Raw genomic sequence first — 26,065 nt, forward strand, 5'->3', positions numbered from 1 at the left:
ACTGAGAGCAATGTAGGTCTTTTTATGCCTCACTCATTCCATTCTTTGTATTATAAATGCAATCCTATCTGTTCTACATTTCTCCATGGGGTCATCAAAATAATTTGAAAAGTGCACATAAAAGCATTTTGAAAAAAAGGTGAGAGTATTTTAAAATTTTATCTTGTTTACTGTTCTGCTGCAAAACAGTATTAGTGTTATTGAATTTCGAGAGTGCACTTGACTTGAAAAGAAACCTTTATGACTAGATAAGTGTAAGCACAATAAGATGTGTCTAGGTTGTGATTTGGTGTAGATGCTTTTCTTAAATTGACCCATTCAACCCTCTTCTAGTTATTTTCTACACTTAGAGAGTTTTTACTGAAACAAAAATATATAATATATAATATTCAGGGACTTCAAAGAAAATAGTTATCTTCAGGTAAAAATGTTTTCAATTTTTAAATTAAGAGACCACTTAAACCATTTCAAATTTAATTTTTAAAAAGTGAAAGGTTATTCATAAATTATTACTATTATCATTACTACTCCTACCAACAAATTCAGAGGAAATACACATATACAGATACTCATCCTGCAAATGTGAGAGGGAAACAGGAGTAAATAAATAATAAGATGACTTTGTGAAAAATCAGGCTATGATGCAACCTGGATGGATATCAGCCTATACAATGAAGACTTAAGGTTTAAAATGGTATGTATTTGTTCAGGCCCATGTTCAAGTCAATTAAACAATGACAGTGCCTCTCATGCACAAGTCATAAAGGGGTAAACAAAAAACATGTGAAAAAAGTTTTTAGATTTCTAGAAATTCACATCCTAGAAAGTCAGGTACATATAAAAATAAATCTTATATAAAAGATAATTTGACAAATGCAATGATAAAAACTAAAAGTGTGCTGGGTTCCAGAGAAAAAGCTAAAAGAAGAGGGAGAAAGATAGAAACCACATACATGCATAAATAGTAAAAAGAAGATCCATGGGCAAAATCCATCTCCTTCAAGCATTTTTCATTTAAATAAAATGTTTTGACAAGAGGTAATAATGAAGAAAATGAACTTAAAAGAAAAAGAGAGAAAGTGCACCTACAATGTGATAGGCTTAAAGTTGGAAAAGACCGCATTTTGAACATTTTTCTTGTCACCGTGTCATAAAAGTTGCACACAAACCATCCAATTTCACTGTCCTATAGCAGAAGGAAGCATTTTAAGTGAGTCATCAGCTTCTTAAATGCATAGTATGGATGGGGAGGTCCAGAGAGCATCACAACCTCAGGCCTTGATATTTTTGAGCTAATCAGAATTTTAAAACCCAGGTCATCCATAACATATCATCACTGTTAAAAATCTTGATTAGACCATATTGATTATATCATTCTGACAACAAAAATCACCCCTGCAATGCCAAGTCTTTTATTGTAAAAGGTATAAATGAAGGTAAATCTTAAACAAGGATGAAAATATTTATTTTCTCCTTCATTGAACAAACACTCTGTGACTACCTTTGGCAGGGCACTGGTGATATGAAAGTTAACTAAACAAATATCTTCTCGCAAATTCCCTTACTAGAGACAGACATGAGTAAATACATAAATATACGACACCCAGGTGATAAATTCTATTAAGAAAGAAAACTGAAGGAAATCTAGGATTTGAGAGTACCTAAGAGGTGATACTTTTTAGAAAATGTAGGTTGGTAAAGCAGAATCTCACTGATAGCATTCAAGCAGATCTGAAGTCAATGAAAGAGGGTAGCTTCTAATATCTAGAAAAAAAGTAACAGAGGAAGTGCATGGGCCATGGGGACCATACACTAGGCATCTGAAGAAAACCAAGGAAACCCGTGCTGAGGGAGTGACCTGAGGGAATGGACTCCAGAGGAAATGTGAAGATCAGGGAAGGAGGTGGGACTGACCAGGAGGGTCATGAAGAGCATCCTATGGATGTTGCTGGGGTTTTTTTTGTTTGTTTGTTTGTTTATTTGTTTTTCAGAGAGAGAGGAAATAAGAGGGAGAGAGAGATAGAGACATCGATGAGAGAGAACATCGATTGGCTTCCTCCTGCATGCCCCCCACTGGAGATCAGGCCCACAATCTGGGCATGTGCCCTGAGTGGGAATCAAACCAGTGACCTCTTGGTGCATGGGTCAGTGCTCAACCACTGAGCTACACTGGCCAGACGGTTGTTGGTTTTTATTCTGACATGAACTAGACACCAGTAGAGGAGCAATATGAACAGGTTTACACTTTGGAACAATTGCTTTGTCAGCTCTGTGGTGACTAGGCTGAACCTTATTTCAATTATAAAATCAAGTACAAGCTATAATAACAGAGTCTATAGTGATAATAGTAATAATAATAATAATAATGATAACATTGCCATATAGAGAGAGTGCACTTATTATATATGAGGTATTATGCTAAGCATTTTACATAATTATCTCACTTATTTTCCATAAATTATCAATATCTCCAGATTAAAAATGTAAAAATTGAAGTGTGATTATTTTTAAGTAACCAACCCACAGTCACACAGGTGGACAGTGTTACTGTCTAGATTCTCAGCCTGGTCATCTGATCCCAGGAATAAACCTCTCTGCATACAAAACAGAATATCCTGGGCAACTTTTAGAACATGTCCCTACCCACTTCCTTCCAGAGATGTGTACTGCATGTAATTATTTTGGAGTGGTACCTGGGCACTAGTATTATTTTGAGTTTTCTAGGGCATTCTCATGTGCAGCCAGAACTGAAGACAACTGTGAATGAAGAAACTACAGTGTAATGCCTAAAATTAGTAGTATGCTTAGTTACTACTAATTTAGTTGTCACTACTAAATTTAGAAGTACTGCTAAAATTAGTACAGTGCTTTCTTTCGGGTTTATTTTTAATGAGGTAAAAAAGATACAAAGCTACTGAGCTGTCTTTCTGGGGAAAACCAGCATTCATCCATTTTTCTATGCATACATGTATGTTATGATTATGTAACAGCTCTGTATATTTTTAAGGAGAGGATAATTTAAGTACATCATCTGTCCATTCCCACCTCGACCCTGGTCAGCCCCAGGATGGCAATGGCCACACGGATGCTGCTGCTCTCCAGAGTGCCTGTGAGCAATCTTCGCTGATACTCCACATCTGACATCTGTTTCTGTGCTGCAAAAGCCAATGCCTTTTCCTTGGCTTCATTAGTCAGTGGCAACATAAGGTCGGTATCCAACACTTCCTGGGATTTACATTTCAAATACAGAACTGGATCGTCCTTGTTAAACACTAGGGGGAAGCAAAAACATTCATGACTGCAATGATCACTTATGCCCTTGACATTATCATTCAGGATGGATTTTGGAGGTTTGAAATATAAAACTGCAGTTGTGCCCTTCATTAGACTGAGCAAAAATAGATAGATAACATTTCTAGCAGTATTAATTCAGTAATTCAAGAATAAGTATTCAGGAATTAAAGATATATTCTTAGTACTCTCTAAAAAGAGTTCTAGTCAAATGGTTCTTTCATAGAAACATTATCAACATAATAAAAAATACAGTGACTATTATGTTCTTATCAGGGATTAGAAGGTAAGGGGAGTAGAAATAAATGTAAAGAAAGACATCTGTCAACAACTGGCATGAACTGTAATTTTCTTTCACTAAAAACCTTATACTTTAAACTAGAATGTTATATTACTGACATAATAAAATTAAATCTAATTATGTATTGAGAAAACTTGCTATGAGGATGCTTAGGTAACTATATGAGGAACAGTCCCTTTCTTCAACATTATAAATGAAATAAAACAGATGTATACTCTACCTTTTGGAGAACATGTGTAGTCATATAATGTTGAGAAAGTCTCTACAGGCAGGCTGGAAGGCATGGGAATTGTACCTTTTCCTTCCACAATGTATACTAATTCTCCAATCTAAAACACAACCACACAATAATATTAAATTCTAAAAGCTGAGACAAAATTAGGATAAATCTTTCTTCTGTGAGAAAAATATGCATGCTGTAAAAACAACATTTCATTGTGCATTTTAAAACAATATATGCTCTAAATGCATGGAGAAAGGTAAGGCTTAAATATAGCCCTACCATAATGTGGGAGAAATTCTGCATGCAACAGACCACAGAGGTGGCTTAATAACATCCCAGAATGACACTGACAGTAGTTGATCTTTGTAACTACAAATATCTATTGCAGACAACTAGCTTAAAACAAATAAATAAGCAAGCAAGCAAGCAAAATGTGTTTTTCCTTCATTGTGCAATGTATTAGAGAGGAGTGACATCATTTTTGCAGGGTATCTGAGTCCTCAAGAGTCTATATTTTAAAGTACAGGGTTTCTAACTGTCCTTTGATGGATGCTTGGATAAAAAAATGTGGTTTATAAAGAAAACTAAGTAGTATATATGGAATACTACTCAACTATAAGAGTATCATGTTAAGCAAAATAAGTCAGATGAAAAAGTACAAGAACCATATAATTTCACTCATATGTGGGATATAAAACAGAAAGCAACAAACGAATGAACAAACCAAACTCACAGACAGAGATAACAAAAGGGTGGTTACTAGAGGGGAAGAGGGTTGGGGGAGGATAAAGGGGGTCAAATACAAGGTGATGGAAGGAAACTAGACTCGGTGGTGAGCACACAATGGAATATACAGATAGTGTATTATAGAATTGTACACTTGAAACTTATATGATCTTATTAACCAATGTCACAGCAATAAATTTAATTAAAAAATAAAGTACAGGTTTTCAAAATGAGGTTCTGAAGATCTTTCGGAATAAATAAGTAATTAGGCAAAAAGTACAAAAGTCTAATCAGAAAGAGTGAACATAAAAGTGGGGTCAAGGCAAAGGCATCAACATGATACAGAGAAAGATTAATAGAGGTGGACACACTTAGTTTCAACCCTGGCACTGTCATTTATTAGCTACTAAGCCTGAGGTAAGTTTACTAAAAGCTCTGAGTTCTGGTTTCTTCCTCTGCAAAATGGGATGAAAAATATTCCTTCATTGTAGTAATCTAGAGATTAAAATAAAAGGAAGGGGAGAGCCCTGTCCTATTTTGCTCAGCGGTTAGAACATTGGCTCTCGGACCAAAGGGTCTTAGGTTCGATTCTCGACAAGGGCACATACCTGCGTTGTAGGTTCAATCCCCAGCCTGGTCAGGGTCGTGCAGGAGGCAACCAATCAATGTGTCTCTCTCATATCAATGTCTCTCTCTCTCTCTCTCTCTCTCTCTTTTTCCCTTCCTCCCTCCCACTCCAAAAATCAATGAAAAAAATATCCTCGGGTGAGGATTAACAAAAAAAAAAGGAAGGGGAGAGAGAGAGCCTCAAAAGACATATCACACAATCACAATGGATGAATATTATTTAGATCTTGATTCCGAAGGGTAACAGAATATGTCACCTCAAAATATGATTGTAGGGTTCAGACATGCCACCCCAAAATATGCTACTTTGGTATAGTGATGATTTTGAGCTACAGGCATGTGAAAAACAGCTAATGCAGGGAAAGGCTTTCTCTGAACTCCCCATATGCCTAGAGACAGATCCTCCAAAAGGAATTCAAGTGTCATAAATCCAAAGACTGACTCTTTTTCATAGGAGAAGAGGCTAGAAGTTGACACTGTGTCCAGACAAACTTTGTTACAAACTATCATATCTCCCATCTATTATTCTAAAGTCCCATTCACCTTTCCTAAAAATCATTTATTCTTCTAAGTGACTGACATCCCCGCTCCACTTTCCCTAATAAGTTGGTATTTAATCTTGAATTTGAAGTTACCATAGGAAGTCACTCAATGTTCCTGGGTATCTCCCATGTATACATGAAATATACATCTTAATAAACTGCTGTTTGTTTTTCTCCTGTTAATTTTTTTTTATCCTCACCTGAGGACATTTTTGCATTTATCTTCAGATAGAGCTGGAGGGAGAGAGGGAGAGAGAGAGATAAACATCGATGTGAGAGAGACACATCGACTGGCTGCCACCCACATGACTCCAACCAGGGCCAGGGACGAACCACAACCAAGGTATGGATGGGCCTTTAGTGGGAACCGAACCCGGGACTCTCCGGTCTGCGGGCCGATGCTCCAACTACTGAGCCAAACTGGCCAGGGTTCTCCTGTTAATTTTTTATTATGGGGTGGGGAGTTCTCAGCCAAGAACTCAGAAGGGCAGAAGAAAAATTATTTTTCCTCCTCTACAATTCTGATGTTCTTTTAAAAAGTACAATATTTTTAGTAGTAATGGTATCATGGTTATGTCAATATTTTGTTGTCATTGTTATAGGGATAATTACTGAATTATTCATGGATAAAATTATGTGATGACTGGGATTTGTTTCATTATGATCTTAAAACATATTTGGCTATTTACTGTTAAAGCTGAGTGAAGGGTACCTGGGAGGATTTATTGTAGTTTTATTTCTAACTGTTTTATATTTTCCATAATAAAGTATTTTTTTGAAAATGCTTATATCTCAAGAAGTAGAATGATACTAACTAAAGATGTAGTGAAGACTACATGAGATAACACATAGTAGGACTCTAAGCCTTTACCTGGCATTAACCAGGCACTTAAGGGATCCATTTTTTGGAGAGCAGGCTTTCCAAACTTTCAGGTGCATATAAGTCATCTAAGGATATTGTGAAAATGCAGTTCTGACTCAAAAGATCTAGGGTGGGGGCAAGACTTGAGAGAATCCATGAAAAGAAGGACTGGCAAATTTAGGTTTAAACCACACAATGGAGAATCTTGTACCAGAATGGACTTGTGACAGGCATGCAACTAACTACTAGGAAAGTAAAAGGAAACAAACCTAGTTTCGAAAGCGGGATTGTAACTAGTTTGAGCTGTCCCATAATCTTAAAACAATATTAACTATATGCTTGAGAGACTACTCCAAAGATATCTTTGAGCAAGCAGAATATGTAAATAGCATAACAGTAAATTCATCATATAATAAAAATACATATTCCAAAATATTGTAATTATCTTAGATAATGAATAAAATGGCAAAAATTAATCTAGAAACAAAAGAGTAAATAATTTCTGATTGTGAGGTCAGTTTATTTATAGATTCATTATCCCTCCCAATTGAGATTTGTTTATAATAAAATTAATTTCATCATCTACTTTTATATGAGAATATTCCATAGAATTTCACTAATTATTATTCATAATTATCTTCAGTTCATACTGATAAAAGGAATATCAAAAATTGAATGTTTTAGATTGTTCAGCATTTACATCTGTGCACTCCTGGTAATAATTAATACATTATATATAATTTTCACATAGTAAATTTTCCTTAACTGCTATGTACACTTTGTAAACATAAATCCAAGCTAGCAATGTGAACTGTGTTTTGTGTGTGTGTGTGTGTGTGTGTTACTACAAATACAATTGAGTTATCATTATTAATGTCAACTTTTCAATAATTCAAGTGGAGAACAAATGCATAAGTTCAACAGCCTGGAGAAAACATATTAATATTTATTTTTTACCTTTATCTTATCCTTACTTTTATCTAAAAATCAGTTGTTTTACCCAAAAGATAGTATTCAAAAGAAATAAAACTCAGGGAGTATTGTAATCATAATTGCATGTTCTTTTAAATTTGTGCCTCAATGAAACCTGATCTATAGCTTGTCTACTCCATGAAAATCAATATCAACCCATTTGAGTTGCTACAAAAGAAACAAAATGTATTTGCCAGAATATTTTCTTAAATATAGATTATAAACAGCTCCTTAGCCTTCAATTAGCCAATGAAAATAACAGTAACTAAGAGTTCATTCAATTCCATTTAAATCCACATATTACACAGACAATATATTACCATTTCTCAAAAAAACTTAGTCTAACTTGTTCATTTTCTTTTCTTTTTTTTTTTTTTTATCCTCACCCGAGGACATTTTTCCAATTTTTGTACAGGTAGAGTGGGAGGGAGAGAGAGAGAGAGAAACATCGACGTGAAAGGGACACATCGAGTGGCTGCCACCCGCACGACCAACCAGGGCCGGGGACAAACTGCAACCGAAGTACATGCCCTTAGCGGGAACCGAACCCGGGTCTCTCCGGACCGCAGGCCGACGCTCTAACCGCTGAGCCAAACCGGCCAGGGCTCATTTTCAATATATACTTTTTATTTAAAAATAATAATTTAACTGTAAATAATGCATGTTTTGCCTCTGTCAGAAAATTACTCAGGAATGTAATCTGTAGAAATATCTAATTAATTCCCTCTACTTTTCTTGAAATAAAATCACACCAGGGAAGAAATACATTTGCAAAGAATTATTTTAAAGTAGAGAAGCCCCTTACCTTCCATGTCTGGAGGTTGTGAAAAGAGAAATGAAATTATCTCACACCTAACAGACACTTGCCAATGTGAGCCATTCTACTAGTCACCTAATACATTTCCTTTCTGCTCGTAATTGATATTTACCAGTCAGCATGTTTACTTAGATTTATAATATTATATTTTCCAGGAAGATGCCACAGCCCATGACCAATTGTAAGAAACCCTCACAAAATACATTTTGTTCTTCCTGTGCATCTAGTTAAATAAAGTCCTGAAATAATACAGTTACATGCAATGTTACAAGACTGAATGTTAATCATTCAGAAAGGAGAAAAACAAAAACTGAATTGGAAGGAAAGTTTTCATCCAGCTCTGCCACTAATTAGCTGGGTAACCTTGGATAGGTCATGGATGCCCTCCAGATACAAATAACCTCAATCTTAAAAAAAAAAAATTGTTTTATAACTGTCTGAGGAATGGGGTAGTCCCAGAGACGTGGAAGTGGGGTACAGACTGACAATTTCCAGAAGAGGGGGTGGGGGGAGAGATAAACCACAGGACTTATATGCATGTGTGCATGAACAATGGACATGGACAACAAAGCTGGGGACAGGGCGGGGAGGGAAAGGGAGGGGGGAATCAGTGAGGAAAAAGGAGAAACATCCATAACAAAAATAAATTAATTAATCAATAAAAAAATTGTTTTAAAGCATTTCTAGACAGAAAAGCACCATGTTGTTCCACAGGTCTTAAAGTCTACTTCCCCCCCCCTTTTTTTTTTTTTTTATGTTGGGCCTCGATCTTAGTGGGTTTTGTAATTTATGTTTGAATTGGCTGAACATTATATTATTTTGATGGCTAAACAGGCATATGAAAGCTAAGCTAAAATTAAAAAATGTTAAATTCTGTATACTAGAGAGGGATCATTAATCATCGTAGATAACTATTTGATTCTGCCATAATTATAATATGAAACTGACTACTAAAATAATCACTGTTCTTTTAGAATACTATTTTTCATAGGATGATTGAGCTAGGAGACTCAGTGAGGGTAAGAATTATAAAAAAGATTTGAATGCCTGCACTAAAAAGTTTAACATTTTTAACACAATTTTGACACAATCTTAATTGCATACCTGAAAGATTATTCCGCAGACATATCAAGAAGGCAACATATATTTAAACAGCATAAAACATGAGTTTATTGTTTAATAAAAATATACAGTATGTTATAGAAAAATACCTCATCCAATAACAGGAAGTTGGGCCTAGAAGTCATCATGGCACTGAAATAAACAATCTCTTTTATCCTTTATCACATTTTTCAAAAGATTCCATTCAGAATTTTGCCACCAATTTTCTCTGCAAGTAAATGAAAATTCGCTTCCCTTCAAGTGTGAACATCACTCAAACTGTCATTAAATTGATCATTATATTCCTATTTACAATTCTCTCTCGTCCTCTTCTTCCTTGCGCCAAACCCAACATCATCACCTCTCCTCTTACCATTGCTTCCCATTTCCTTTTCTGCCTTCACTACTAGTAAATGAAAAACAGAGAAGAGCAGACAGCAGTATAGAATGTTGTAATGTAGAGTAGTGGAATAGATTATAAATCTCTCTCCAGTTTCTATCGCCAACTTTTAATCTACTCTGCTTTAACTCCAGAGATGCTTTCTAAAACAAAGATGCAATCAGATCGTGCCTATGCTCAATACCTCACTGCTTTCAATAATAATAATAATAATAATAATAATAATAATAAAATTATTCCATTTTAAATTCACTGCCCTCCTTCCTCTTTATCAGCCTTACTTATCCATCCAAACCATTTTCTGTCATTACCAACAAACCATTCACTGAATTGGCAATTCAAGTGTCCGTAAATTTCATGCTTAGCTGTTTTGCTTCTTAATCTTAGAATTTTCTGAGCACACCTCTCACCTGCCCAAACTCTGTTTTAATGGCAAATTTCTACTCATCATCCTTGACCAAACTCCTCAATTAGTCAATTATCCCTGCCTTTTCTATTATATAAAAATGCACTCTTCCCTCTATTCGAGAAATGGTCACAAGCTGTCTGGTTGTGTTATAGAAATTAGTGGAGATGTTCTACTAATTAGGACACCATGTACACAAAGAGAGATTATGTCTTGCAAAGAGCATCTTGTTGAGGGCAAATGAAATGTGGCTTTGCTGTTAAAAAGCATGAAAAAAAAAACCACAAAAGACCCATAAACCACCCTCAAATAATACTTAGTCTCCTCCAGCTATAAAAATAACTTTCATAAAACAGGTTAGTTTGCTTAAATGTAAAATTACATAAAAATTTTAGCATATCATTTAATGTTTTTACCTTTGCATTCAATAAAAATAAGCAAAAATCCGTATTATTAAAGTCTGTACATTAATTATGATTTAAAAATGTTGCACATTGTAGAATATTTAAAAACATACATAATAGACTGAGGGAGAATGAAATGAGTGGTAGTGCAAAAAGTCAGATGAGTGGTTCTACTTATCTATGCAGATACAAAGGAAATGGCCAGAGTAACATATAATACATTTAACAACTGGTATGATGTAACCTTAGACTAAATTTTTGTAATCATGAATCAACAAGAAGGCCTTGCAGGATCCTCTACCTGGGAGTGGGCACCCTTGTCCTGTCAACTTTCTATTTGACCGGGCAAGGCCGAAACTCTCTGTGGTACTCAGAGCCTACTGTGGGACTGGACAAATTTGTATAAATTGCTCAGAGATGCTGACTCCCATCCTGGCTTCCTCAAGTCAGCAGTATCAGGACATTGGTTTCAATTTGCTCTGACCAAGTTTTGCAGACAGAAACAGATAATGAAGGACTGGAAGAGAAATTTACCAAGGGAAAGAATGAGCCTGGTTTGAGTCAATAAAAAGGCTCATGGGTTGCTAGAGAGGGTTGTTTAGCCCACAGCAAGGGGTTAAGACTAGAACTCACTCTTAACCCAGACCCCATATCAAGGATCCCCGCTGGATGCCACTACCTCTCTTACATGGACGATCCCAGCAATGCCAGGTGGTTCCCTATTTGGGAACGTAGGACTACACAGAGAAAATGTTCACATTGGCACCAAAGTGAACACAGAGACACAGGGTTGTGTCAAGACATAGCTTTGTGTTTTGCAGTGTTCATGTGCCTTGTATGGGGATCTGTCAACCACTCCTCCCAGCAGACACAATTTCTCAGAGACTCAGTGAGTCATGATTTAATCTTCCAAATCCAAAGAGAGCAGATATTTCTTTGGATCTTTGGCATTCGACAGCATGGATTTTTAGGGCTTTTTCCCTAAGGTAAGAAATTCTATGAACACCGGGTAGTGAAAAACAGTGGCACAGTGAATAGAAGCCACACAGACTTTCTTCCAGGACCAAACTGGAATTACAACTAAAATAAAGACAAATCATCTGGACAAGCAGCTGGAGAGAACCCTTACAGCCAAGGACAAAAAGAGGATGCCAAATTGAGGCTGTCTCATTCAGCCCAGGGCTACAACCTGAGGCTCATTAAGTAACTGAGACTAACAGTCACCTTGCAGTCAAAGGCTCTGGGATAACTGTACCTTGGCCTGGCCTACAACTCTACCCAGGAAAGTAACACTAGACTTGGTGTTCAGTGTGGTCCCTTCCATACTCATCTAAACCTGGCCACAATTTATAGAACATCGATACTCACAGGGAGATTTTAGCAGGTTCCAAACTCTGCTAAGACAGCCAAAATGGTGAAACAAACAAACAAACAAAAAATCCCAAATGAAAGAACAAGGAATTCTATAGAAAAAGGGCCAACTGAAATGGAGATAAGCAAGTTATCAGATGTAGAGTTCAGAGTAATGATTATGAGGAAGCTCAACAGCATGAGTAAAGATATAAAAACAATAAAAATCAACCAATTGGAAATAAAAAATCACCAAGCAGAAATGAAGAATGACATAGCAGAAATAAGGAACACACTGGAAGGAATAACCAGCAGATCAGAGGAAGCTAAGGATCAGATCAGCAAATTAGAAGACAGGGAAAAAAAATTCAATCAGAGGTCAAAAAGAAAAAAACAATTTTTAAAAGAGGACAGTTTAAGAGAACTGTGGGACAGAATTAAGCATAACAACATCCACAACATAGGAGTATCAGAAGAAGAAGAAAGTAAGCAAGGGTTAGAGAATGTGTTTGAAGAAATAGTGGCAAAAAACTTCCCTAATTTGGTCAAAGGAAATGGCATAAAAGTCAGGAAGCAAAAATTCAGGACGAAGTAAGCCTTCCAATCTCTTTTCATGAGGCCAACATAATCATAATTACAAAATCACATAAAGACACTACAAAGAAAGAAAACTACAGGCCAACATCCCTGATGAACACAGATGCCAAAATCCTCAACAAAATATTAGCAAATAGCATACAGCAATATATTAAAAAAAATTCAACATGATCAAGTAGGATTTATCCCAGGGATGCAAGACTGGTACAATATTCTCAAATCAATTAATGTGATACCTCACATAAACAAAATGAAAGATAAAAATCATATGATCATAACAGATACTGAAGAAGTATTTGACAAAATCCAGCACCCATTTCTGATAAAAACACTCAGCAATATGGGAATAGACAGATGATATCTCAATATAGTACAGGCCATATATGAAAAATCTACAGTCAACATCGCACTTAATGGGCAAAAACTAAAAGCATTTCCCTTAAGAACAGGAACAAGACAGGGAAGCCCACTTTCACCACTTTTATTTAACACAGTACTGGAAGTCTTAGCCATAGCAATTAGACATGAAGAAAAAATAAAAGGGATCCAAATTGGAAAGGAGGAAGTGAAACTGTCATTATTTGTAGATAACATGATATTGTACATGAAAAACTCTAAAGACTCTATCAAAAATATACTAGATTTAATAAATGAATTTAGGAAAGTAGCAAAATACAAAATTAACATCCAGAAATCAATGACATTCTTATATCCCGATAATGAAAACTCAGAAAGGGAAACAACAACAAAAAAATCCCATTTACCAGTGCAACAACAACGAATACAGTGCCTAGGAATAAACTTAACCAAGAAGGTAAAAGAGCTGTTCTCACAAAACTACAGGACACTGAAAAAAAGAAATAGAGGAAGATATAAAAAGGCAGAAATATACACCATGTTCATGGATTGGAAAAATCAACATCATTAAAATGTCTATACTACCGAAAGCAATCTGTAGATTTAATGCAATCCCTATGAAAGTACCAATAACATATTTCACAAATCTAGAACAAATATTCCAAAATTTTATATGGAATCATAAAAGACCCTGAATAGCCACAGCAATCTTAAAAAAGAAGAACAAAGTTGGAGGGATCACAATACCAGATATCAAGTCATACTACAAAGCCATCATTATCAAAACAAACAGCCTGGTACTGGCACAAGAACAAGCATATAGATCAATGGAACAGAACAGAGAACCCAGAAATCAACCCAAGATATGATATTCAATTAATATTTGACAAAGGAGGTAAGAGCATACAGTGGAGAAAATACAGTCTCTTCAATAAATGGTGCTGGGAAAATTGGACAGGTACATACAAAAAAAAAAATGAAACTAGACCACCTACTTATACCGTATACAAGAATAAACTCAAAATGAATGAAAGATTAAAGTTTAACTAGTGAAAACATAAAAATCCTAGAAGAAAATGTAGGCAGAAAAAATATCAGACATCATACTTCACTGATACATTGACTAGGGCAATAGAAACAAAGGGAGTAATTAATAAATGGGACTACATCAAACTAAAAATGTTCTGCATGGCAAAATATACTACCATCAAAATGAAAAGGGAGCCCAGTCTCTAGGAGAACACATTTGCCAATGATACATCAGATAAGGGGTTAATATCCAAAACATATAGAGTACTCATACAACTCAACAAAAGGAAGACAAACAATGTCATGAAAAAAAGGGCAGAGAACCTGAATAGACACTTCTCCAAAGAGGATATACAACTGCCCAGTAGACATATGAAAAAATGTCCAATATCACTAATCGTCAGAGAGATGTAAATTAAAATGACTATGAGGTATCACCTCACACCTGCCAGAATGGCTGCCATCAACAAATCTTTAAACAAGTGCTGGTGAGGGTGTGGAGAAAAGGAGACACTAGCACACTGCTTGTGGGAATGCAGACTGGTGCAGACACTATGGAAAGCAATATGGTGTTACCTCAAAGAATTAAAAATGGAATTGCTATTTGACCCAGTGATTCCACTTCTAGGAATATATCCTAAGAAGCCTGAAACACCAATCAGAAAGAATACATGCACCTCTATGTTCATAGCAGCACTATTTACAATAGCTAAGATCTGGAAACTGCCCAATTGTCCATCAGTAGATGAGTGGATAAAAAAGCTGTGGTACATATACACAATGGAATACTATGCAGCTGTAAGAAAGAGAGATCTCTTACCCTTTGAGACAACAAGGAGGGACCTGGAGAGTATTATGCTGAGAAAAATAAGCCAGTCAGAAAAAGAGAAGTACTACATGATATCACTTATTTACGGTTTATCATGAACAAAATAAGCTACCGATCAAAATAGATCCAGAGTCATGGAAGTAGGGAACAGGTTTACAAACATCAGAAGGATGTGTAGTGGGAGGATGGGAAGAGATAAATCAAAGAACTTATATGAATGTATACACAACCAATAGACACATATTAGTGTGGGAGAGCGGGGGGGTGAGAGTGGGCAAGAGGTGGTCATTGGGGGAAAAAGGGAGGCATTTGTAATAATTTCAACAATAATATACATATATGCATATTATATATATATACATATATAATAATATACATATTTCTTTATATATACATATATAATATACATATTTCTTTATATATATATAAAGAAATTCTATGAACACTGATGGAAAGTTTTATAAAACTCTACTTTCAAGCAACTGTTATATAACTCATTTCATTTTTTAATATGTAAGTTTGAATGGAACAGCCAAAGTGAAACAAATGGCTTTTCCTTGTTAGCAGTGTTAGTAGAAACAATTCTGTTTTACACATGGAAAGCTGTCAAATTGAGTCCTAATTACTTTACAGTTTTCAACAGGTGGTTCTTAATGGCAAAGCAGTTATCGTTATCACACATTTAATAAGAACATGAGCTAACTACGTGGACCTGGATATTTGATTATCTATTTAAGCGTGTAATTGCATTTTTCAATATAATTAGAAATAAAATTGAATGTGCAAATTAATAGATGCATTTTCCCCATGTAAGTAAATGTAATTAAATGCAATCCTTTATATTAAGGGCATTATTTCTTAATTCATAGCAATATAACTTTATGATTATTTTTCTTAATATTTTTCTGACAAGGACAAATTATATGTAATCAAAAGTCATGTTTTAATAAATTGAGATGTCAAATGTAATTCTATTTTGATTAATTTAGATAAAATTTATGGAAGCAAATACTAATATTCCAATAGTCTAATTTAAAGAATAAAATCAACTTCCTTACCATGCTATTGAGAATTAACCCTAGCATTTTTCTAGGGCTATATTATAAATTGATATAAAAAAGGGATTGTGAAACATTTAACCTAACAATTTTTTTTCATAAAATGTTATATAGAGGAATTCAGTTAAATACTGAATTTCTTTCAAGGAAATAAGAAATAAGATTTAGCATTACCATAAAACAACATTTTTCTTCCTAAGTGGTAATTTTAAGTGTAAAACTGGACTATAGTTTACATATTTCACAGTCTATATTATTTTTCATATGCAAATGATCCTATAGACATCAGGTAAATACAATACTTCTTTCTAATTACCATTATCCCACTACATATACATTCAAAACAGTGCATAATTGATACATAATTGATGCATTTGGGGCTATATCCTGGGGGTTATAAATTCCCTTCTCAGGTTAACACATAGTCTTTCTGGAGAGATATAATGCCATAAAACTCTTCTCTAGAGACGATCTCTCTCTCTCTCTCTCTCTCTCTCTCTCTCTCTCTCTCTCTCCCTCCCTCCCTTCCTCCCCCCCCTTTCTCTATCCTCTCCTGCACCACTCTCTGTCTCTATCTCTCTCTCGCTCTGTCTCCCTCCTTCCCTTTCTCTTTTCTCTCTTTCAGTCCCTCTCCTTTGCTGTCTTCAAGAAACAAGACACATGGATCCCTGAGCCACTACGAAATTAATTCTGTCAATAACTTGCGAGAAGTTGGAAACAGCTCCTTTCTCACATGAACCTCTGTGGAGAACCCAGCTTGGCCAATCCCTTGTTGAAAGCTTGATAGGCCTTAAGCAGAGAACCCATCTAGATCATGTCTGGACCTCTGATCCACTGAAAACGTGACATAATACATGTGTGTTGTTTTTAAGCCTCTCAGTGTTTGGTAATTTGTTATGCAACAATAGATTAATACAAATAAGGCCACAGCAAAGTTAGGCATGCCTCCACTCTGCTTCCATGGAACTTCCCTAGACAGCCCTTATAAAACATACCCTCCGCTAGTGTAACTCCTCTTATTCTTGAGAGTAAACTGTTTAGCTACTAGAGTGCTGAAACTGTTATCTGTTTGTAAAGTCTTCAGCTGCCATCAAGTTGCCTGTACTAGATATTCCATTAGAGCGCCAGGCACAATGAGCACACACCACAGTTTTGTTCTTACCATTTTGTTGTTGAGGATGATGACACAGTAGCGTGTTTGCATGTCAAAGGGAACAAAGAAGAGCTCCAAGTCTGAGGTCTTTTTCACTCCCAGGTGAATAGTTGGTGAGGAGCAGAAGAACTCTCTGATGAAACTGGATCTAATTGCTGCCAAAACATGAAGCAGAGTTTGTTTACATATCATTGCTTAGGTGCCATTCACATAAAGTAGCTGTTTCAATTAGTGATCAAAGTTTTGGGATGAATAACAAAATGTTCAAAGCATTAGCACACAAATTTAGAAGATTATACATATATTTGTTAATAAAAGTACCAGCAACCCTAGCACAAGCTTGATATAAAAAATAATAATAATTATGAAGCACTATTAAAGACACCTTAATAAATTACTTATTTACAAAGGGAACTTCACTTGTGTTTAAAATTAGCTTGATATATACATATAAACAGCAAAGCGGTCATCAAAGAATCTTTAAAATTTGGGGGGACTACGCAATGGTTCATCACAGGAAGTAATAGACGATCTGAACTGTTGGTTTTAAAACATGTCCACATTGCCTTGAATGTGGTGATATGGTAGGCGAGTCTTAGTGATTTGATCCCAATGAACAGTATGCTAGAATGTAGGAAAAGTCAAGTAGTGTGACTCCTGACACCAGATCAGAAAATCTCTATAAACTTCTCCTTAATTATCTCTCTTTCTTGGTTCACTTGCTTTTAGAATCAAGTTGTTATCCTTTGAGGAAGCCTAAGCCACATAGAGAGGCCACATGTAAAGTGTCCAGGCCAATAGCCCTACCTGAGGCCCCAGACAAAAGGCATTAATCATCAGACATTTCAGTCAGGAATCCTTTGGGATGACTCAAGCCCCAGCCTTGAGCTGACTATAATTGCAAGAGTCACCTAGCTATAAAAATAAAAAATAAAAGTAGTACCTTGTCAAATAAATTTTAAAAGGGGTCACCTAGCTGAGGCCAGTCACCCCAAAAGTTTGAGAGATACTAATCACATTTCATTTTTATTCTTTAATGCCACCACATTTGGGGTGCTTTATCTGTAGTAATAGATAACCAAAACATTCTATATCCATTTTCCTATCCATATTTTATAAATGTATAGTTATTTCATAAAACAAAGTAATCTGTATTCTCCTTATAATTTTAAGCATGGTGATACCTGTCACCTAAATTGATTTAAGCAGTTCAGAATATGCCAAAAGAAACATAAAGGTCGTTTGTTTAAATACATTCATTGTGCAGATGAGGAAACTAAGACCCAGGAGTGAAAAGAAAGATGTGGGCAGAGTCCGCCAAAGGGTCATAAACAGGCTGAGGACCAACACTCAGCCTCCCATTCAGCCAGCAACCCCTAGGACTTGCCATTCTGTCTCTAGTTTCATTTCATAGTATGCTCTGTACATAAAAATAATACATGAAGACAATAAAAGTTTTAATTGGAGGTACTCACAGGTTTTTAAGGTTTTGGGAGCATGAAAGAGGTCCTCAGCGGTATCAAGTTCACTGGTAATTCCATCATTACTGTCATAAGTGAATAGAAAAACATCAACAACACAGACAAAACTCAAAAACAATTCTTTATCTTAATTTAATCTTACAGATTCCTAAAACTATGGCTACCTACAATATGGTGTGCAAAGACCACAGATTTATTTCGCCTATCATTTTAATGTTTATATTGTTTTGGAAATTTTAAAAATAAGAAAAATGCAAAAAGGAAACTAACAATTATCCATATTTCCACCACCACTTTTGAATATTTGGTAAAAGCAATTCCTTTTTACTTTCAAATACTATAGAGAAGTAAATAATTGATGATGATAATAATAAAAAAAAAACAAATCCTGAGACTCAAAAGTAGGTGGTTCTCTTCTCTCAGCTTATTGCTTCCACATTTGCTTCTTCTCAATAAAGGTAGAAGGAGACATGGGCAGCTGTTTAATTTCTGCTTGCATTTCTGAAAATTAATTAGCAGATCACAGCCTGAGGCAACTGCCTCTCTTGAAAGGTTCCATTCTTCCAGAACCCATCAATTTCCCCCAAATTGCTCTTCTGCTAGTATTCATAATTACTTCGCTCAACAAGCTGTCAATTAGTATCTGGACTCTCAGATAATGTTTGTGTGCTTTTTTTTTCCCTGAGAATACAAAAAAAACCCACCATATTTTCTTACCTTATCATTTGCTTCTGCCTAAATTTGATACTGTAAAAATATATTGACTATTTCCAAGTAAAGTTCCTCTAACCATATCCAGGCCATTTCTCCAAACGCTGTCTTTTCTTTACACCACATTCTTAATAAGGTTATTTACCACATTTTATAATTATTATGTGCTTTACTTCTACTTCACAGGCATTCTGAGTAGCAGTTTAAGTAACGTCTTTTTTTTAAAAATGAGAGAACATTTAATGTTTTATGTAATTTGAGCATTTGATAGATACTTAAATTTAAGGCTATCGTATTTACAATAGATAAATATTTCAGCATTTAGAAGGAAGACTATACAGAGTGGAAACAACAACAACAACAAAAATAATAAAACAAACAAAAAAACCACTTATTTCTCAATATAGAGCTCCACTGCCATGTCTTTGATAATGGAGCTCAGGGAAGAATGCCTGAGTAAAAATCCTTAGATAATCTCTAAACCTCATTTTGTTCAATACTTGCAATCTCTAGCCTTTCGGTTATTTTTTTTCATAGTGAATAGAAAGGCAAAGCAATTTGGGCTTCATCTCCTTTTTTTTCCTTTACCTATTTTGTTGGAGAACAGCTAATGAAAGTGCCTTTTGAATAAATCAAAGAGGTGCTTCATTCTCAAAGGGGACTCTCAAACCCAGAAAAATTGAGTTACCTGTACTATTTATTGTAAAGACGGATAGAAAAAAACACACAGACCTAAGAATTTTATTGCTTTGCTTATAAAGTAATGATTATCATGATTAACTCAGAGACATCAGGAAAAATTTAATAAAATAATCTGGGTCAGAAAAATTCTATTTTACCTAATAAGTGTTCTTGGGTTTAGAAATCCAATGATAATCTCAACTTGTTTACAAAACCAGCATTTTGGATATTTCAAAGATGGAACAGAAAACAGCTCATTTACTTTTTTGTTACTCCCTGCACCTCCATGGATGCTATCTTCTTCCTAGATGCTCATTGATTACTGTAGAAGCCATGGCAGGGGGAGTACGTTTAAACTCTTGGTCTTAAGGAATAAATTGAATCAAAAGAAGCTAAAATTATATAAAATACTGTAGATTAAGCAGTGGAATATGTTCTGCTAATTTAAGAGTGGGCCAAAGTCAGGGAGTGGAACCTACTTATCCCACTACTACAGAGCCATTGTCAAATTAAATGATCAAAATGACATCGGACTGGTTCTATTCAGGGCATGAATACATCAGCCCCAAGAATAACTTTCTATTCAAGCCTTTCCCAGTAGGGAACAAAAATCTTTATTATAGGCCTTCATGAAGCTACACCTGGGCCAGCATTCAGAGTTGTGTCTAAACCAAATAGCAAATTATCTAGTACAAGTCAAGTTTTTATATATTGTGGGGAAAAATATAAAAGGATCAATTTTTTTATTCATTCTATCCTCCATGTGTCTAGAAGTTCTTTAAAAAAAAAAAAAAAAAAAGGCTTGGTGGCCATCTACAGCACAGTAAAAATGGGATGTTTGCTGTTTTTGGTACACGTTAGCCTCTGAGTAGTTGAAAAGTCTCTGAAGCAAAGAGCACTAACCTGGGTTATGAGGATAAAGTGAATCTGTGAATTTAAATTTGTGTCTGATAAAAGAGAACACCAGAGTACAGTGTATGCGAAAAATAAAAGTGTTTCGTATCTCACTATTCTCTTTAAATGTCTTCTCTTCTGTGAATATCCCTATAATGTCTAGATATTGATATTCCTTCCCAATTAGCTCACAGAGAAATTTTTTTTTAAATAACATAAACTATTGAATGTGTTCTTCTCCAAACAATTGCTTCCAATTTGTCCAGATTTTTTTTTCTTCTCTATTTGATGGTTGGCTCATTGAGAACCAGATCTGTGACTTATTTATCCCTATATTTCTACAGTACTAAGAACAGTGCTTGCAATGCCACTTGGTAAGTATTGATTGAATGATAAATAATTCAATATTGTTAGAAAAAAGTGGTAAGTCATATTACTATTGGAAATTATTCACAAAGTGTTCATATGTGAGCACAGCTTATTGATCACACAATTTTAAAGTGCGGCTAAAATCAGTCCCCTGTCCTGATCCTTTCTGATAAGCCTTTGAATTTAATTAGAATAAAAACACCTTAACTAAACTTGCTTATGCTCATGAATCATGTTTCCACAGTAAAATACATGATGAATATAAAGTTTTATTATTTGTTTGATTTAAAATGTGTTGTTTTATATGTATCTGTTGCTTTAAAAGAGTAGTTTAGCCTGGCCGGTGTGACTCAGTGGATTGAGCATCATCCCATGGACTAAGAGGGCAGGGAACATGCCCAGGTTGTGGGCTCAATCTCCAGTAGGGGCATGCAAGAGGCAGCCAATCAATGTTTCTCTCTCATCTATGTTTCTATCTCTCTCCCATCCTCTCCATCTAAAAGCTCAATTAAAAAATAAAAGAAAAACAGGATGTATAATATTATTAAGTATTATTTCATTAAGACATTTAAAGATCAAAAGATATACTCAACCAGTGTGGCTCAGTGGTTGAGCATCGAACCCTGCACCAAGAGGTCGCCAGTACAATTCCCAGTCAGGACATATGCAGGTTGTGGGCCTGATACCTAGTGGGGGCATGCAGGAGGTGGCCAATCGATGTTCTCTGTCATTGATGTTTCTCTCTCTCTAAAATCAATAAAGAAAAACAATTTAAAAATAAAATTAAAATGTTTAAAAAACAATCAAAAGATTTCATTATGCCAATGAAGCCAGATTGATAAAATATTAGATAACTCTGTGATATCTGGAGATTAAATGAGTCTCTTCTGTGTCTCCTCATGGTGAAAATTGTTGGTTGCCAATTCCCATAACCACTGGCTCTTTCCTCCTCACTGACAACACCTCAATTTATTTTGGTGTATATGTGAAGAAGGGTGGTTTCTCAGTTCTTCTTCTAGCTAGGTCCATTTACCTGATTAGGATTTGGCCAATGGGCTACAAGCACAAGTACTGTGTGGTGTTTCTGGGAACCTTCTCTCACAAAGAAAGGGCACACTTTTATCCTTGTGCTTCCTCTTTTCTGCTGCCTACAAAGTGGTTTTGATTGTTGGAGTTCTGGATATTTTAGTTGACCCTTGAGAAAGTGAATAAAGATGTGCCTGCTCCATGAATTGGAGCCTGGAGGTGTTATACAGCAAGCACTCAGGACCCCAGAAGAAGGAACCACATTAACTACTTCTAATAAATCTCTTCAAAACTATCAGAAAAACACAGCCTTTTGGGTGAACTTGAGACTTTTCTATCTTAACTCAACATATGGACACGGGAGCTCTGCATTCAGCCCATGTCAATTCTAAAATGACCCAAGGACTAGTCCTTCTCTTTGAGAAACTGTGTGGCTTTTGCCTTTATAAGTCACAACCTTGCCTTTGATGTGGGAAACAGTCTTCACAAATGTGCAGAGGAGTTAGTTCTCAATTCTTAAAACAATGGCTCTGAGTTAACCTTTGAGAGTCAATCTGCAGAAGTCTGACTGCTGTATGTTGGATCACGGTATCCCTGACACAACACTCAGCATCACTGCACCTTTGTTTCTTTTCTCACAGAAAGGCTTGTGAGAAGAACTAAGAAAGTACAGTATTATAAATACAAATGGAAGAGACTGTATGAGAAAGAATGACCAGTAATGTTTGAGGCCACAGTAGACATACTTTTTAACCTGTAGTTCATCTTAAATGGGCAATTATTTTGAATGAGTATTGCCAAAGTTACTTTTCCTTCTAAAATTAAATTATAAATGCTTCTATAGTTGTTCATACCACTTTGTTTTTTATTTGAGAAGCATAACAAAAAGAAAATGTTTTTCCCTGAAGCTTTAAAATGGATGGCTTCAATAATTTTAGACTTTGAGTGTAATCAAATCCATTCCAGAATATTATATGAAAGAAAATCATGTTAAAATTTTGGATGCAGAATTCCTACACTACATTCCAAATTGGGAAAGTAGACTCAATTTTGCTGTTCACTGAACTAATCCATCTTTGAGTTACTTGTGCTCACAGACACCTATAGCAATGCTTTGAGATCTGACTTTAATATGTAATACTATAAATTACTTGCAATTAATGTAAAGAAATTATTTTAAGGCAATTCAGGCAAAATCTATGATTACAAAGCAGCTTCTTAATCAATAAACAAGGGACTGAAAAGGTTAAAATGTAGGATAAATGTTTACTGAGGTTTTTAAAGTAATACTAGCATTTCATACTACAAAGAAATTAACATAAAATACCAACAATATTCTGCTCTTATGATATCTATATGCTATCTTATAGCTTAATGTATTAATTAATATTTTATTGTTCACAACAGCCAAAAGTGAAAGGAAACTGAATGCCTTAGTTAAGCATGAAATGCAGTAAGTCAAAAATGAAATTTCCTTTAACAATTTTCTCACAGAAAAAAACAATAAAAATGAAGTGTTTAATAATAAATTCAATTCTTATCATTTAAAGTTATTGGTTTAAGTACAATTCACTTTTGAAAACTAATCTATATTCATTTAAATCTAAGCAAGATTTGCACAATCACTTCAATGGTTTCTAATGACTTGGGAATTCTGATGGTATCAATATGGCCAAAACCTTGGCCCCTGGTTGATGCATCTAAAAGAATGACAATGATGCTCTGGAGCATTACACAGGAGAAAAGGTACATGCATTTCATTAATAGACATCTGCATTATTTTCTTTCCATCTGACTTTCATTAATCTTGGCAACATTGTTTTTATTCTCTTCATTTTAAATAGTTATTCTATACAGTTGGCCCTTGAACAACTTGGGGGTGCCAACTCCCCATGCAATTAAAAATCCACATGTAACTTTTGATTCCTGCAAAAACTTTACTAATAGCATGTTGACCAGAAATCTACCAATAACATAAGAAATTGATTAACAGATATTTTTGTGTTAATATATGTATTATATACTGTATTCCCAGAAAAAAAGTAAGCTAGAGAAAAGAAAATGTAATTAAGAAAATCATAAGGAAGATAAAATACACTTACAGGATTTATTTTTAAAAATCTGTTATCTAAGTGAACCTTCACAGTTCAAATCCGGTTGTTGAAGGGTCAATTGTAGTTTAACAGATGAGAAATACAAAGCAATTTAACTTTAAAAAATTCTACTTCTCTATTCATAAGTCAAGGCTTCTTTCTAAACTAAATAAGATTTCATAAAACAATAGGTGGAATAAACTTAAATACAGTCAATCCTCACTACCATGAATTCCATTATTTGCAAATTCATCTCCTTGCTAAAATTTATTTGTAAGCCCAAAATCAATATTCATGTGAATTTAACAGTCGTTTGCAGACATGTGCAGAACGGCAAAAAGTTCAAGTTCCTGGTCACACAAGTTTCCAGCTGAAGTCAAACAAGGTGACACTGGATCTCTTTGTCTCATTTCTCATATACAGATGACCAGAGGATGGAGACAATCAAGTACACTACAGAACTGCAAGAAGCTCCAGCTCTGGGGCCAGGTGGACAGGGTTTGACACCTTTCTTTGGCACCTGTTAATGGCACAGCCTCAGGCAAGTCATTTAACACTTCTGAACCTCATTTTCTTTGTGTAAAGAAAGTAGAAGCTATCAGGACGGGTTATTTTTATGATTTATGATTATCATCTATGTGATGATATATATTTCTCCTAGGATCAATGGTTCAGTATTCACTAATTGAATGGTTGCAGCAATTTTATAGAGCATAACTACCATGATTAATGAGAATTCACTGTATTTAATCATGTGCATATTTATTCAATTTTCATGCACATCAACTTGCACCACATAAGAGAATAAGAATAATATAAATAAAATATTTCAAATAAATGAAAAACATTATGGAGTTATATAACAAGTTTACTCAAATTTCTCAGAATTTTTAATCAGGTAATTATTAGCATAAATATGTATAGATATTTACCCCTTGTTTCTAAAGATAAGGAGTTGTCCAGGTGCACTTAATTGAGATGTCAACGAGATAAATGTTGAGGATTCCACCAAAATGATGCTAAAATAAATAAATAAATAAATAAATAAATAAATAAATAAATAACTTTGTATTCTACTACAACAAAATTCAGATGGCTACAAAATATTGTTCCTTTAAATTTTTTCCATCATTAACAAAACATAATTAGAATCAGAATAAATTACAATTTTAAAAGTCCACAAGTTCTCATTCTACAACTCAAAACATATGTTAGAAAAATTAAAAAATCTGGAATGGAGATATGTGAAAAATAATATTCTTTTATATTGCAAGGCAACACTAAATTCTCACTGCAAGGAAACTTAGAACATAAATTACTACCCAAATTATATTCTAAAACAAGGAGGAAATCACACACTGGCTTTCATGCATTGTTAGAGTTGTATAAATTTAATAATTTCTAATCCTATTTCCAAAAAATAGACAGATTTCTTTTGGGAGTAGACACATGAGGGCACAGACTGAAATTGGAGCTCTTCAAAAAACTCCCACCCCTGAGCATGGTTACCGTTTAACCTGTCTTGCAGTTCTCTGGAAAAAACTCAATTTACTTAGCGCTGTCTTTATTTGACCTGACTCAAAGGAAAACACATATCCCCAGAATGTTTGTTGAAAACAATCAGTAGCACTCATACCCGAGGCTGTTACACAATTTGGAACAAATATGAGCCAGCCAAACCATAAGAGAAAGATCTGGGGAACAAGGTGCCCATATGCAGGGTTGCAGTAGCTCGCTAGATACCCAAAATGTGTCAAAGATCTTC

The 26,065-nt window shown here is 34.9% G+C and overlaps 1 protein-coding gene across 1 annotated transcript in view; it reads right to left on the reverse strand.

The window, feature by feature from the left end:
- Window positions 1–26,065, reverse strand: part of CFAP47 (cilia and flagella associated protein 47) — a 442,571-nt gene that overhangs the window by 178,381 nt on the left and 238,125 nt on the right. Inside the window, exons 41-45 of the mRNA XM_036270144.1 lie at window positions 25,233–25,319; window positions 18,521–18,591; window positions 17,055–17,200; window positions 3,813–3,921; window positions 3,046–3,272 (exon numbers count right to left, since the gene is read on the reverse strand). Of these exons, the coding sequence (XP_036126037.1) occupies window positions 3,046–3,272; window positions 3,813–3,921; window positions 17,055–17,200; window positions 18,521–18,591; window positions 25,233–25,319 (640 nt within the window). The remainder of the gene's footprint in view (window positions 1–3,045; window positions 3,273–3,812; window positions 3,922–17,054; window positions 17,201–18,520; window positions 18,592–25,232; window positions 25,320–26,065) is intronic.

Source organism: Molossus molossus, unplaced genomic scaffold (assembly GCF_014108415.1).
Source record: "Molossus molossus isolate mMolMol1 unplaced genomic scaffold, mMolMol1.p scaffold_m16_p_2, whole genome shotgun sequence".
Taxonomy (NCBI): Eukaryota; Metazoa; Chordata; class Mammalia; order Chiroptera; family Molossidae; genus Molossus; species Molossus molossus.